The sequence below is a fragment of the Hylobates moloch genome, unplaced genomic scaffold (genome assembly GCF_009828535.3).
Source record: "Hylobates moloch isolate HMO894 unplaced genomic scaffold, HMol_V3 SCAFFOLD_2, whole genome shotgun sequence".
Lineage (NCBI taxonomy): Eukaryota > Metazoa > Chordata > Mammalia > Primates > Hylobatidae > Hylobates > Hylobates moloch.
The window spans coordinates 30,728,726-30,745,992 of NW_026652277.1; the positions used below are offsets into that span (position 1 = coordinate 30,728,726).

The 17,267-nt window shown below is 34.0% G+C and overlaps 1 protein-coding gene across 1 annotated transcript in view; it reads right to left on the reverse strand.

The window, feature by feature from the left end:
* BANK1 (B cell scaffold protein with ankyrin repeats 1) overlaps positions 1–17,267 on the reverse strand; it is a 286,830-nt gene that overhangs the window by 162,427 nt on the left and 107,136 nt on the right. The window contains exon 7 of the mRNA XM_032177982.2: positions 8,079–8,275. Coding sequence (XP_032033873.1) covers positions 8,079–8,275 — 197 coding nt within the window. The remainder of the gene's footprint in view (positions 1–8,078; positions 8,276–17,267) is intronic.

Consider the following 17,267-nt stretch of genomic DNA (forward strand, 5'->3'; position numbering starts at 1 on the left):
CATAATACAAGTCTGATTCTTTTCATATGCCTGGAGAGGTCTTTACATGAATTTAAAGTAAAAACCATTTCATGATACTAGTAGAAAAGTATATACCCAATCTATATTGGAGTATATTAAATACCCTTTCCTACCTTCAAGAATCAAGAATGATGGAAATTCAAAGCCAGTTAATGGAGAAGAATTTCCAGCAACAACATTTTTCCAATGAAATTTTAATTCGATTGCCTTTGCATATTTTCCTTCTGAAAGGGCAGTGCCATGTGTTTATTTCATGAGGGCCATGCTATACAGATATGGTGTCAATACTGATTGCTTTAATTACCATTAGTGATTAATTTTGCATTCTCTGAAATTGCATTTCCTTTTGACCAGCAGGCATGTAAGTAAGAGCTCTAGGTTACCCTGTTCTACACAAGCTAATTGGTTTGAAAGAAGCCAGAAAAAAATGAAAGAACTAAAGTTTAGAAGGTTTCTGAGAAATCAGAACTCTAAAAATTACAAAAACTTAGGTATCCAAGGGTCTTTAAAGACCATTTAGCCCCCACAGACAAGGATGTGACTCTTAATAGGATCCTGGAGACTTCCAGCATCTGAAGCAAATGTATAAAAGATATCAAATTACCTATTTATAATAAGATACTGTTTCAACTTTAAAAAATTATTTAACGATGTATTAAGGATCTCTATTGGAAAAGAACTGTAAGCACATGTATATTATTTCCCTCTATTACTTTCATAAATTGCCTTGATATCTGTGGGTATTGAATTAATTTTAATGCAATGAGCATAAAACTCATTACCTACTGAGGCATAGGTAATCAAAATCAAACCATCACTTGTCCTCATATACCATGATTGCATTCCTAGCAGCTATGGCATTTGGTACAATGAAGATAAAAGCAAATATATTATAAATTCTTCTGAACTATATAGCTGTTATGTCTAAATTTTCCACCCTAGCTCTGTTTCATATATCTGAGAACAGTGGGAAATGGGCTTAAAGTGTAGATAGAGGGCCTTACCCTAACTCTAAATAATATTTTTTCAAAAGTGAGAATAAATATATATCCAAATAAATGTTACAAGGTAAATATCATTTAGGAATAAAATTATGATAGCTCCAGAAAACGCTAAGATTCCCTTCTGCCTGGGAAAATAAGATATGGCTTTTCAGAGTTCAGCTGTTGCTAAGACAAAGTGCCCTCTAAGGTTTATCAAAAGGGTCATTATTCTTAGAACAATTTTTAACAATAAGTTATTTTTTAAAATACTAATTATTCAATTGAGGCAAGTTATGAAGTAAAGGTGTAAATAGATCTTGGAATAAAAATGATAACAAATGTCTACATTATGAAAAATGTGTCTCCTGTTTTTATGAGAATATAACATTTCTGATATAAAAAACCTGAATGATGAATATAATACATTATGCTTATTCAAGAAATTGGAAACACAAATCACACACTATATTCATTTTACAAAACCTCTATTTTGTTGAATTTTAGGGCTAATTTATCTTTTGGTGATGTAAATTGATAATGCAATAATCTGTTTATGTGTCTGAGTTGTAAAAAACGTTCAAGGACTATTCAGATATTTTACTCATCTTGCTTTTCCCAGTGATGCTTGCGCCCCTCCCCAACTCACCGCCAAATGTTTATACTGCTGTGGAGGCTGGCTGTACATCATCCTGACCCTTTCTGCTTCTGTTTCCTCCTCTGCTGAGGCAGAGTAATGAATGAGAACCCAGGAAAACTTTAAAAAACTATATTCTGTGTATATGGAAAGAGAGTGTACAGACGCTGGTAGCTATTCTAGCAACTTTATGAAAATATAAATCATTTATTACATAGCAAAACAGTGAGAAAACAGCGGCTGTGATATCTGAGAATAGTTATTCCTGAGAATTACAAATGGGGTTTTTGCTTGACTCTGTTAAACCAAACTAACATGATTTCTGGGAGAAAGAGATTACTTTAAGCAGTCTCACACACTGGGCTTAGTGTGCATGAGAAATGTCTTTCCTAATGAACATTCTACTGATGAATAGCCTAAGGACAGTTTTCCTAAATAATATATTACAACTCATAAAATTAATTTGGGAAAATGATTTTTACAGATTTTTCTATTTGAATCTAGTTATATCATACACGTTGCATTAAGCATACAACCTGTGCAAAGCGTGTAAATAAATAACTAAAAATCAAGTATTTTCTTAGAGTATGGGTAGGGAAAAATTCCTCAAACAACTAGGATTTTATGTACTTACCATTAAGTTGTGTATGAGCTCTTTGGGGCTCTACAAACATTTCTTAGCATATATTTTACCAAAATCCCATATAAAATGCTAAGTTTTCTTTTAATGGTGCATAGTCTTCTATAGGTCATTACCATAAGTTAAAAAATAATATGCATTCTATGAAAAAAGTCAATAACAAGATTTGGTTTTCTGGCCTAAGAAGTCAGAGTTTACCCACTCTGCCTTCTTCACACAACTGCACATCCCATTTCTTTCACCATATGCATCCTTCACCTTTCCCATTAAGTGCTTATTTAAAATCCTGTTTATAAATTTTCTTCTGCTTCACACAAATTCAACATGATTTCGTTTGTTCCAGTTATGACACTGCCTTTTAATCACAAGTGAAGAGAGGGCAGAAAGAACCTTTCCTGATGGGGAAGATAAGAAAGTCACAAGGGGTCAGTGGACCTTCAGAAAGAGGGCAGGGTCAAAGAAAGCAATGTCAAAGGTTGTGCCAAAAGATGTCTGAAAGAAATCCACTGGATCTGATACATGGTTGATTATTTATGGCTTTTGACAGAGCAGCTTTAGCAGTGAGCTAATTGCAAAGCATATATATATATATAGATAGATATATATATAGTCTTTAAACAATACAAAACTATATGTCTATGTAAAGCATGTGCATATATATTCTTGAAACACTTTTTCAGGGAAGAGTCAGTATAATGAGAGAGATTAATGATGCAAGAAAAGAGAAGGTATGATTGATAGTGAAGTCTAAATTTGATATGAATAACAATAAGCCAACAGAAAATAAGGTGAATGCAATATTTTTTTGTGGGTCTTCTATATATTTAATAATGTCACATTAACTTCATCAAATCCTAAAGTGCTCTATAAGGAATTATTTTTTCCAAGGATGCAAACTTAGTTTTTGATGAAGTTAGGTTTAAAATCCAGACCTGGCTGAATTCCAAGACTCTAGGAGTAAAGGAAAATGGAAAATTTGACAACAAAGCAAAAAGATTTAAGGGAGTTTACATAGCATGTTTAGAGCTGCAGAGTTAGGGCATCAAAACTGGGTCTGAGGACTTGGAGAAGAGAAAAATTCTGTGATAGCCAGATTTTTGAAAGAGATTCCCAAGTAGTTTCAAGCACAAAACTGACACATAAATTTATAATGCATGCAGTCAAGTGCAATTATGTGACTTATTCTAGTTTCTTCAATTCTAACAGAACAGAACATCAATATTGAATAAAAGCCAGAACTCCAAAATTCATACTAGTTGGGCCTATTAAAATATATGCTGAAGACAAGCAGTAGGGCTGTCTATGAAGTCTCCGAAACTAAACTTTAAAAAAATTCCAAGTATAGGAAATATGACCAATTATTTTATTTACCATATGGAACCTAGTTACGTATATGATTGGGAAATAAGACATACGTATGTCTTATTTCAGACGTATATGAAATAAGACAAGTCTTTAAATTGGACACTGACCTTCTGCACCATCAACGAGAAAAATACACGCTGAGCACCTTTAGTGTACCTGATGGTGGGAGGGGAGGAGAGCCCACTATCCATCACGAGCTTCCAGACTTACAAGAAAGGAAAAACTACATAACCAAAGCACGATATGCTGCCATTTAAACCAAATTATATAACACTGATATATACTGAATTAAATGGAACAATCTACTTGTAAAATATTGGGAGGGCAATGCTGAGAATGAGAGAAATAAAGAGCCGAGAAGAGTGAATCTTTACTAGCCTAAACACAAAACCTAACTTCTGATTAATTGGTTCTCTATATTAGCCAGTCAATTATTGCTTTATATTAGGGATATTGTAAGTGCTTCAACACCTACCCCTCCATACCTGTATTTTAAACCCAAGCCCTTGACTATCTGAAAAAGATTAGGGCCTGTCAGTCAGATACTGAAGGGCAACAAAATATCTCTGTCACACACACACACACACACACACACACACACACACACACACACACACACGGGCACAGTGTCCACAGGGACAAAGAGCAGTGTAGGGATAGATTAAGGAGAGCCTGATGCCACAGGAATCCCATCGCACACATGAGCAATAGAAAGATTCTCAATCAGGAGTACTCCTGAAAAGCTAGTTAGAGAATGTGCATGGAAAGCTGATTTTCCTATTTCTTAAATTTTCTTCATCAATATTTGTAATTAACAACTTATTATATTCATGAAGAAAATTTAAGATATTTAAATATTTAAACCAAACTACAAGTGAACACAGTGGTGGAAGAAAAAAGATATTTTCTGGATATTGTTTCTAAGATAAGTGAACACCTGTCTCCAATTCCATAGCTGGCCAACAGAGGAGAATGTACTTTTCCTTGTCTATTTACACATTGATGTAATCATTTTGTTAAGGGTTTTAAACTGATGGGGATGGATGGGGTGACATATGTGAGCTAATGCAAGCAAATATTATTTATATCTGTTTGCTTAAAGTACAGACTAGTCTTGTACACTTTATCTTAAATCTCAAAGCACCTCAATCTGAGGCCAAGTTCCAGTTTGTTTTCAACTTTTCATGCACATTTTATTTAAGAGATAAGTTTCTGAAGACTGAATCAGTCATCAATGTCACTATTTACTATTTAAAATATCCTGGGCTTTCCTTATGAATAATGCTAAGCAAATCGTTGTTCATACTCAGTTGTGAATTTAAGTACCAAATCTTTTGCCATTTTCCCATCTACTTTTCATATTAATTCTCTCAGGTGACATTGTTAGAAACTGAAAAATGAGTAGATATTTGAAAGACTTTATGGATTATAGAAATATATGATATTATTATCCAGTAATAGCACTGAAAACATAAATGAAGTACAGATGTTAATTACACAACTTTATCAAAACATGAAAGCTATTCATTCATAATGAAGAGGCTCGGTTCATAGACTGTGTATAAATTATTAACCTCTCAAATAAAAAATGTCATGAAGCAATGTAAGAAATGAGATTTCAGGCCCCCTTCTTCTCCTACTCTCCTCCTTCTCTCCTTCTTTCTCTTCCTCCCCTCCTTCCTCATTCTTCTTTTCATCTTCATCCTCCTCCTTCACATACCTAACAATAAGACATGGGTGCCACTTGGTTTATGAATGCTTGCTAATGCTTTTGTGTTTTCTCTGTATTTTTCTAAAATCATAATTGGCTTTTTCCTTCTACCCACTTTATTCAGTGGTGACCCAAACCACTGTATTGTAACTCCCTGTGAAATTCAAAAATGAGCAATATTTTATTGATGGGGGATTAGGAAGTACTGAGCAAATCAGTAAATTAGTTAGGAGCAAAATATGTTGGAATTTAAAAATAGATTTTTCTTCAGTAGAAGTATAGTCCACTGGTAGATTGTAAACCTTAAACTTAAAAACATCTGCTCCTTTAAACTATTCTGAAACAATAGTTCATCAAAAATTTGAATGCATTTGTGATGATCTTAGATTTATCAGAATCTAAGTCATTATAACACTGAAGTGATATAGAGGCTTTTAAAGCAACAGTAAAGAATTTTAGTAGTATAATGAGATTCCATTTTTCTCCATCAGGTTTACATACACTCTTTAAAAGACTTAGCTAACAGTATTTAGAATAGATAGTGTCTTTTTTTTATTATACTTTAAGTTCTAGGGTACATGTGCACAACGTGCACATATGTATACATGTGCCATATTGGTATGCTGCACCCATTAACTCGTCATTTACATTAGATATATCTCCTAATGCTATCTCTCCCAACCTCCCACAACCCCATGACAGGCCCTGTTGTGTGATGTTCCCCTTCCTGTGTCCAAGTGTTCTCATTGTTCAATTCCCACCTACGGGTGAGAACATGCGGTGTTTGTTTTTTTGTCCTTGCGATAGTTTGCTGAGAATGATGGTTTCCAGCTTCATCCATGACAGTGTCAACATCTGGTTATCTGGCATACCTTCACTAAGAAGATATGACTTACAAATTTATTTTAAATAAAATTGATAGTTAGAAGAATAATTTATGTGTTATATAAATTGACAGGAAACATTTTTACACGAGGGTCAAAATATAATACATATGTTTGATTTTCTTAACTACACATTTGCAAAAAGGACTTCATAGCTTGCAAAATTATTATATATAAAATTATCCATGGTCATGAAAACGTATTGACAGATCTGTTGGCACTTGCAACAGCTACAGTCAATTCCTTACTGACAGCAGAACATTCACAAAATAATTGATCTATCTTAACTATAATGGTAACGTTTTACTGTAGACATTCAGGCAGAAATAACAGCTTACAAAGATACTATAGAAAATTATGTAACAAATTTCACCCAATAATTATCAAGTATAACTGTAAAATCAGAATGCAGCGACTATGAAAAAGTGATTGTCACCTAGAGGCAATGATAGCAATCAAATTCTATCAGTGCTGTTATTGCAGGAGCAGAGGTATAAATCCTGAGAGGGCGTAAGAGAAAAAAAATTATATCCCACATCCATCAAACCTCACATCCTACCATTGTACTTACTTTCATATCTACTGTCATCATTATGTAGTATTTCGTTACTTATGCAGCACCTGAAGTGTGCATGGGGTTGCGTCTGTCAAAAGCTAAGTCTTTACTGGACAGCAAGAAGTGAAAGAATGACTTTTGGAAAATCAGAGATTATTTTAGAAAGCATTCCTAGATGCTAGGACTTCTAGGGAAATTTTTAACCCAGTGTATCAGTGGCTAAAAATTAAAGAATAGAGTGGTATGGAGTTAAAGACAGGCATCTATAATGTATTAAATAACAGTATTAATGGAAAATATCCAAGGCTGAATTGACTTACTGACTTACCTGAGATAGATACCATGCTGCCCTATTTAATGCCTGCATACAGTGAACAATTATGAAAATGAATGCCCTCATCAGATAAAGCATGATAACTAGTTAAAAACTAGCATATATGACAATCACTGTCTAAAATCCTTCCAGAAATAAAAATAATGGTTATTTCTGATTTGAAGGACATAAGACTAAAAATTAGTAGTTTACTAATTTTATCATAAAACTTCATGATCTATATTTATTTTAAATATACTCTGGAAATCTCAAATACCAATGATTGTTTCTAAAGTCCAATATTAATTAGATTGGCTTAATCTGACAATCAGAATAAATGCTAAAATAGCCAGAAGCTTACAGGATTTACATATTCTACATTAACTCTTCTTTGACAACAAAATTATTTGTTTTAAATACTCAAAGACAAATTTTGATAATTTACCAGCATAATCATTGTCCCATTATATTTTCCAAAGAGCCATCAGAGTATAATTCACTTTCTGGAGCAAAATGTACATACCTTTGTTACAACCAGAAAAACAATTGCTTTTCTAAACATGATTATGGAAACACAAAGTGTGTTTTATGTACTGAGATAGTATCCCCTCCTTTTTAAAATCTTCTTTGGTTACATTGTTACAAAACTAACATTCTTCAAAAAGTGTTCTGAAATTTGGGGCTTCAACCTTCATAAGACAGAACTGGGACTTAACAGGGAGAAGGAGAAGGAATCACATAGGGAAAACAAATTTAAGCAACATAAATTAACTTTTTATTGGGTAGACTTTTTGAATTATTATCAAATTGTTTTTCCGCAACCTAACAATTATTGATATGTTTTCATGTGCCTAATAGTGCCTTATCTAGAGTCTTAAAGAAAACGGTAAAGGTAATAGGCTTTTTCTTCTTACAGTCTCTTCTACAATATCAAACAGAATATACGGAGATATAATTAAAAAAAAACTTACTGAAAAGTCTTCGAAGATTTTCTTGAGTTCTTTGTGACCATGCCTTTCGGCAATATGTGTGGGGTCTGAACCCTCCATATTTTTCATCTTTGATGCCCAGGTTGCTCCTGAACATTGAAGCAAATGAATAGCCAGGTTCTTTAAGCCAAATTTTGCTGCACAGTGGAGAAGAGTTGGAAGTTCTTTGAAATGAGTATCTGTAAGAATAAGAAGAGTAGGATTTAATGTTTTCACTTTATTGGCAATCTCATTAAAAGGTCTAACACAATCTACTCCTAAAAGTAATTTCCACAAAGCACAGCAGACTTTTTGTGTAAGAAACTATCAATAGTTCTAGCAATTTAGAATCTTCCCCTCACTCAATTTCCTATATTAAAATAAATATAAACTAATATTCTCACTAGCATTAATGCACCAATCTTACTTGTGAGGTAAGTTTAATTTAAAAAGCCACATCAACCTCTTAAATGAAAAAAAAAAAAAAGAAAAACATGCTGTAATAACTCCTTTTGAATGTATTTAGACATTAACCAAACACTAAATAACAGAATTCTGTAAGTTCATCTATAAAATAATTTTATATTCTACCTCCTTGCCTAGTTTGCTTCTTCCGAAGTTGAAATGAACATGAAATTATTTGAGGGGTTATATTGGATTTCTATATAAAATTTTTCTTTCAGAAACTAACTGCATCAGAAAATACAGGTGAGTGCTTTTAGAAATAACTTCAGTGTGGAAATTTCCATCTGGATTTTACAACTTTTATATCAATGTCTTAGAGTTTGATTTTTCATAATTATTAACTATCAATTAGAAGACATTTATTAATTTTATATCACTGTAAAATGACGAATGCAACCTGTATCCCAATGACAAAAAAAAACACAAACAAATGAATGATGGTTTGTTATTATTCTACACTTTTGCACTTAGCTGAAAAAAAGTTATAGAAATTACACACCAACATAATAGCTGTGGCATTATCAGAAGTAAGGTGAAGTCTTATAGCAACAGAATCAAAGGAATCAAAACCAAAGTCAATTGTCTTCCAGCAAACTTTTAAAGCAATGGAAAACAGCCATCTCATTGCTTTTTTGAAAACTGTGAATTTGCTTTAATCATCTTAGTTCATACACTGTAGTTATTTTCTTAAATGTACACATTTACTTTGCAAACAATTTACAGTCTCACTTGTTAGATTAACATAATAGATTTGTTTAGGAGATACAATAAACGTTTAGAACATGTTTAATCTACAGTGTACATTTGTTTCATTTCATGGCAATTCTCATTTAATTAATCTAGATTAACTGCATCTGTTTTTATTACCAAGGTGTAAATAGAGAAGCCACAATTCAAACCAAGGTGTGGCAAATTTACTTTTCACTTTCTTCTAGACCAAATAAATTTTTAGTTTTCAGTTGTTTCAGCCAATGTCTTTCAAACAGTAATTTCATGAGAATAGAATAAAATGTCTGGGGGAAATTTTTTAAAGAGAAGTCCAATGTCACTTGTTTTACAAATACAAATAAACAGGTGAATTAGCACATAGCAAAGAAATCAAGACATACATTTGTTTGTGCAGAACTGCTCCTAAACTTTTCGAGGCAGTCTCTGCAAAGACGGCTAATAATTAAATTGAAGTAATCAAACCAAAGATTTCAAAAGATTAACCTAGCTCACTAGAATAACAAAATGAAAATATACTCAAGTGTAGAATATAAGCATTAAACAAGAATTTAACAGTAAGATGAGTATTAAAACTGGAAATTCATGACCATGCAATCCATTTGTTCTCATAAATCATTATCTGGAATAGTAAATATTCATTCAGAGTAGAATGACCACTTTGGGCTGGCTACTTTGGGGCAAAACAATAAAGCACACAATAAAGAGAAGATTAAAAATCAGGAAATCTGCATTGTAATCCCAGCTCAGCCACTAAATCTGTGGTTCTTAAGAATTCATCTTGTGGACCTCAGTTTCCTAATTTATAAAATGAAAGGGTTGGGGGTCAAAATTATAGAACTTCTGATATTCTTCTGGGCTTGATGCCATGCCACAAATGCTTTAAGCCAAGAAACTCTCTGGAAGGTAATTTTTCCTGGGTTTTAATCAGACACCAATTAGAGTAGGGAAGGTAGCTGTAAAGTTGAAGAAAAAATAATTTTCATTCCTTTCATAATAGTATTTGAAATCTGATGAAATGTTATTATTTCTGTGGATCTGTAAAAACAGAGCATTGCTGTGTTTATGAAATCTTTTGCTCTCTGACAGGAGAACCATTATGTAACACGTGAGGTGTCACTCTTCCAATCCTGTCAAAAGATTAGACACATAATTCTATTTAGAATTTTAAGAAACAAAAACATGCTGCCAAGGTTATCATGCTTCTAAAACCTTGATAATGTAAACAAAATGCACAAAGGAAATAGTCCATCAAAGCCTATGCTACAGTTTTGTTGTTACCTCTCATATTACATAAAATATTGCAGTGGAAAATGCATAAGTAGATACATACTTTACTATTAAATTCAGTATTGAATCTACCTCATTAACTGTTGTAATTGAATTCTTGTTACTAAAATATTCTCTTAAATAAGAGAAAATATTAGAATTTACATCTACTTGGTATTTCTCTTGTTAATTGTCTCAAGAAACTTCATACAAGATACTCTTTCTTTTAAATGTTTTAGTTGAATAGGTTAGGTCCTAATCTGCATAATATTCAAATGAGTCTTAATTTCTTCTTGCTAAATAAACTTCAAAATAATGCCTTTTATTACTTAAATACCAAAATTCTAAAACTTAATATTTATTTCTCATGAGAAGCAATATAGTGTAGCACTTAAGCATTAGGACTTTGGAGCCAGATTGCATGGATTAAATCTATACAATTTAATTTAATTCTAGTATTTAGTCATAGTGTCATTTGCACAAGTTGCTTGAACGTATGCATCTTATTTTTCTCAATATTCAATTGGTGACCATAACATCTACTCAATCAGTTATTAAACCTATGTCCAATGTATTCTTCCATGCAAATAAGTACTGTTGGTCCTCACTATTTGGGAATTCTGTTTATGCAAATTCATTTACTCACTAAAATTTGTTTGTAACCCCTTAAGACACTTTCCCAGTCATTTGCAGATATAGTATAGCAATGAAAAATTTGAGTCACCCAAAGCACACATTCCCAGCTGGGGTCAAACAAGGCAACCATATGCCTTCTTATTTCATCTCTCATACCGTAAACAAATGTCCTGTTTGCAGTCCATTTGGTGCCACAACTGTCACAGTTTTTGTGGTTTATTTTGGTGAATTAGCTGTTTAAAATGGCCCCCAAGTACAGTGCTGAAGTGCTGTGTAGTATTTCTAAGCACTTGAAAGCGGTGGCATGCCTTATGGAGAAAATACATGTATTAGATAAATTCATTCAGGCCTGAGTTAGTGTTGTTGGTGAGTTCGCTTTGAATCAACAGTGTATATTAAATAAGGTATTTTTAAACAGAAGCACACATAAAGCAAGGTTATGTATCAATTGGTCGATCAAAACATTGTGACCAGAAGCTCACGGGAACTTAATCCTATAACTCTCCTAGGAGCAAAGGTTCAGCACTGACTTATTCGATTACTTTACAGAACATAACTACTGCAAATAAGGAGAATCAACTGCATTTTAAAGCAATCTTGAGGCCCCTTTTAATTCTGGAGAGGGAGTTCAAAATTGATTTCCCATTGCAGCATGGCCAGTTATTTTCTGACTTACGGTGCCTTATTTTCTTTGCTCCTCCATACACTCAGGGAGGCTCTCAGAGAAGCTATGGCCCCTGTGTACTGCTCCTCGGGGTGAGGCCAGAAAAGCTGTGGAGCTGGGGGAGGCAACTGTGACCATTCAAGTCTATGACTTATGAGAGCTTCTCCTGGGCTATCTCTGTGTTCTGGGCCCACTCAGTTAAAATCCAAACTGGGAATGGTTAGAACCCACTTCCACAACCACCCTGCAAGTAGAAAGAAAGAGCAGTTCTAGAGCCTTGATTCTCTGTTGTTTATTCTTATTGTCAGGCATAGACAAACAACCAGAAAAACTTAGGATGAAGATGAATAGTTACTCTGTTGTTCTCAGATAATTTCTTTGAAAGACTGTACATTTTAAATTTTTTGATAGAAATTCTTTATTTTGTTGAATTGTATGCTTAAGATTTGAAAGTTTTGTAAAATTGTAAAAATTAAATTCTAGAATGTTGATATTCTGTCATCCAAAGGACCTGCATGATGAGTTGACAAGAAGTATGAGAAATGAATGGAGCATGTCGCCTCGAACCCAGAAGGGACTCATTGCTTTCTGAATACCCTAGTGGATGGAATCTACCCTAAAATTAGCAGCAGTAATGATAGGAAGAGGAGGAAAAGGAAGAAGAAAATATGGTGGTTAACAAATGGAACTGGAGAGGTGGGGGTTTTAGGTACCTAGTGGCAGGTTGAGCAAGAGAAGAGCAACAGAACAAAGACGTGGCAGGTGGTGCAAGATGCTCTGACTTCAGCAAAAGAGTCTTTGAGGACACACTATGAAGTGCCTTCTTATCTAGGGCTGTGGGTTAGGGATCGCCAGAGAGAAGTAGGCAATGAGCAAAACAAGGTTAAAGCAGGGCTTAAGGCCACAGACAAACAGCCTGGGAGCTTGGGGTCCATGTGTGGAGGCAATTCTAGGAAGCAAAGGGAGATGTGAAGCGTTTGTTAGAGGTTTCTAGAATTGATATCAAATAAAATTAAATCTCACAATATTTAAATACGTTTATTTTCCATTTTCCACTAGAAAACCCAGACAATGTTAAGGCAATAAAAACAGCTGGACAGTTTCCTGTTTATCCAATCCATCCAATCTGTAGCTAAACTCTGGTTAAAATAAGAAGCCTCTAGAAATTTTATTTCTATACAAATGTGCTTGCATTCTTTTCCGCTACATTCATTAAACAAAAAAATTCCTTTTGAAAATTACCAACTTTGTCTCTGCTGTGTCTTGACAAGACAAGAACCAAGAATCAGGAAAAGTTGAACAGTAAAAGTGCACAAACCAGATGGGCTGGGTTGGGATCAGATGGTTGGGCACTCTAGCATAGGGCCATGGCTTACAGGTAGGATAGGTAGCTATTGGCCTTTATATGGGTTTCACATGGACGTTCAAGAAATTAGGGCCACAAAGCAGTAAATCAACATGTCGGGCAAGGAAACTTTACTTCATTAGTAAGGACTATTTCAGCATTTTAAAAGGAATTCCTTTTAGTCTTGAGCACTGGAGTCATTCTTTTAAAATATTAAATGATTTGATAATAAAATGCACAAAGACAAGGAAGTAAATCTAAGAAATCTTTCGGGCAGTAAAAGGAGTGGGTAGAACTTAAGATGCCTTCGGAAGCACTATCATACGTATCATAGGGACAAAATGAAAATGGAATATGAGAATGATTAGGGAAGCCCCTAAGTGCCAACCTGCCCTGCATATTTCAGACCTGCCAATATTTATATTTTATATTTATTTATATATTTATTAATATATATTATGTATATATTTAATAATTTAATCTATATATTCAATACATATTTTTTATACATGCTATAGAGAGACTTATTATAGATAATACATATTTCCATCAACCTATCTCTATCTTTCAACACACATATACACACACATTTTATTGGTTTCTCTTGAGAAACCTGACCAATACAGTGAGGAAGATGCTGTGGCGGCTTTGGCAAACCACAACTTACACAAAGAAGGCATAAAAACAAATTCTACATCTAAGTCTCTTTCCTTTTCAGAATAATGCAATGTGAGTTTTCAAACCTTACGATTTTAAAAAATAACTATTTGGTAATGGCAGAATCCAGTAAGCAAATGAGTCCTTTTAGAAAGGGGAGGGAGGTGTTTTTAGGGTGGATTAATAATAGAGTGTGGTGTACAGTGGTTTCTGAACCTCTCAAGAATTTCAAAGAATTTCAGATGTTTGAGGATCATTACTGCATAACAACTGCAAAAGAGGGAGTTTCCTAAGTCATAACTTATTCAAGACATTAATTAAAAAGCCCCTTCCGCCCCACCTCCCCTCTGTGTGTGTGTAGGTGTGTGTGTGTGTTTCTAATTGAGGCCAACCCATGCATACATTTTCCTAATTAAAATGAATGGTTATTAGACAGCCTATTTCCTGTTATCAGTTACTAATAGATACTATTTATGTTTCTTTTCCTAACTCTATGATATAATTATAGATGCTTATTACTGTTGACCCTGAAAAACCTACAATTTGTGTGTTGGCCCAGAGAAGACAAACATATGTGCCTTGGTACTTGAGCACAGACAGTTCAGTGCAGCATATTCAAAAGGCACATATGCCAATTTTTCATTCTGCTAATAGCAGATGCCATGAATAAGAAGAACAAAATAAACTGAAAAACAAAACCATGACAATCTAAATTGCTGCCTTAGTCCAACGAAGAAGAATCATTTTATTTGGGGAGCTCAAATATTACTAATTTGTATCTATTGATATCAGGGTTTTATTTTAGTCTATGGTTAACCTGGTTACCATTAGCTAAGTAATTAATATAATAAATTTTTATTGAGCACTAGATATCCTTCTAGGGACGGGGAATTAATCTGTGAACCAAATGGGGCTTCTTTCTAAAGGGCAGTATTTACCCATAGAGACAAAATGGCTGATATTTAGGAAATCATATACTAGGAAACAAAAATTACCATGTTTCTAGGACTGCAAAAACAATGAAAAGAGTGAGGTTATTTCAAACTTGTTGTTATAAGTTATTCATTGTAATAGTAATTTATATAATTAGGCAGGAAAACTTGAGAGTCCTTCCTTTAAATTTAAGATAATCTGCCCTGTAAAGTTTCCTCTGACTGTCCTCTTTCTTTTGCACACCAATGACACCCCGAGCTCATGCTCACTGTAGTGTACTGGGGCACAGTCGTCCAGGGACTAGCAAAGTGGCCACTGGAGCTAGGCTGCCTGGATACAAGTCCCAGCTCTGCCCCTTACCATCTGGGCAAAGTATGCAACTTCTCATCTGTAAAGTGGAGATTAAAATGGTACCTACCTCAGGATCATTGTGAGGAAGTAAATAACAACATAAGTAAAGTGCTTAGACCTGTTTTTGACAGAGTAAGCAAAACGCATGTTAAGTACTATGTGTAGGGCACACACTGTATTCATGACACTTATTTTCGTAGTTTTGTTTTCTCATTCCTTGGCTTCTGTGCCCTCTGAGAGTGTGGACTGTGTCCTGTTTATCCCACATTCTTCTACCTTCCTTCAGTATCTAGAAGAGTACCTACTATGAAGTGGAGTATATTAAACTTTTTGTAAGCATTTCTGAGGGTTTTTAAAAAAAAAATGGTATGGGAAAACATATTTTTAGATGAACAGTCACTCTAAGACTACTTCATTCTGCACCATGGTTTTTTTTTTTTTTGTTTGTTTTTGTTTTTGTTTTGGTTTTTTTTTTTTTTTTGAGATGGAGTCTAGCTCTGTCGCCCATGCTGGAGTGCAATGGTGCGATCTCGGCTCACAGCAACCTCTGCCTCCCGGGTTCAAGCGATTCTCCTGCCTCGGCCTCCTGAGTAGCTGGGATTACAGGCATGCACCACCACACCAGGCTAACTTTTCTATTTTTAGTAGAGATGGGGTTTCTCCATGTTGGTCAGGCTGGTCTCGAACTCCCCACCTCAGGTGCTCAGCCCGCCTCAGCCTCCCAAAGTGCTGGGATTACAGGCATGAGCCATCACGCACAGCTTCTGCACCCATGATTTTAATTCAATGACACAGAGTGATGGAATAAAAAATCTATCTTGACTTTAATTTGATATATGTCAATTTTACTTATGTACATAACAATGATGCCAATCAATTACTGTTCACTCAGTGGTTCTCATTGGTGATTCAGAGGAGTAGAATCAGCATCATATAAAAATTTGTGAGAAATGTAAATTCTTGTACCCAACCCAGATCTACTGTATCAGAAATGTGAAGAGAGATGGCAGCAATCTGAATTTTAACATATCCTTCAAGCGACTCTGAAGCCTGCTAAAGTTTGAGAACCATGGCATTAAATAAAAGAAAGAACAGGGGCTTGGTTCTAACAATTAAACAAAAGTGGATAGACAAGAAAATTGGGGTTAACCTCATAGAGAGCTAAATAAAACTGCAAAGTGTACAAATGAGTGGACTTTCTCTCCATTCTGTCCACAGTTTCTGTAAAAAAACTTCCCTCTTCTGTCATGGTTTACATATTTTAAAATACATTTTCAATAGAGTAAATGGAAAAGACTGTAACAGAAGTGAAAATTATGTGTATTAAATTTGCCCCATGTCTTTTTACATTTTATGAAGGTATGATTGACAAATAAAAATTATATATATTTAGTGTGTACAATGTGATTATTTTGATATATGTTGTTGGGAGCAGGCCAAGTATAAATAAACTCAATGTTGTAGTTCAGGGACAAAGCTTAGCATTATGGATAAAATAAAACACAGACATAAACAAATATATTCAACTATATCCCCTTTACAATGAGCATATTTTGAAACACAAGGAAAGTTTGAAAGTAAATGGAGAAAAAAAGACATAATTGTGCATATAGTAGCTATATATCAAGAAAGCTGAGGTAGCTATAATAATATTTGACAAAAAAATTAAGGCAAAAACCATTACTAGAATTAGAAGGTCATACTTTCATGATTTTTATGAGGAAGACATAGTTAAACATTTTAGGTGTCTAAAAATATAGGCTCAAAATATATAAAGCATAAAAAGGAAGGGAAGGAATTTGAGGAGAAACAAAATCATTATCTTAGTGGCTAATTTTAACTTGCTTCTCACTGTGGTAGAATAAGGAGATTCAAAATTAATAATGCCACAGAGTATTTGAATAAAGCAAGTTTAATATAAAGAAATATGTAAAACATTGTACCTGACAACTGAAGAATGATATTTTTTCTTGTACATAAGAAATATTTATTTGGAAGAACTGATCGTATGTTGAACTTAAAGCAAGGGTCAATAAATTTCAAAGATGTAAAAAAGTATATAAATGGACAATTATAAAAGATGCCATTAGAACAACAGCACAGACCTTTGTAAACATCAGATGAAAGTAAAAAGGGAATAAACATT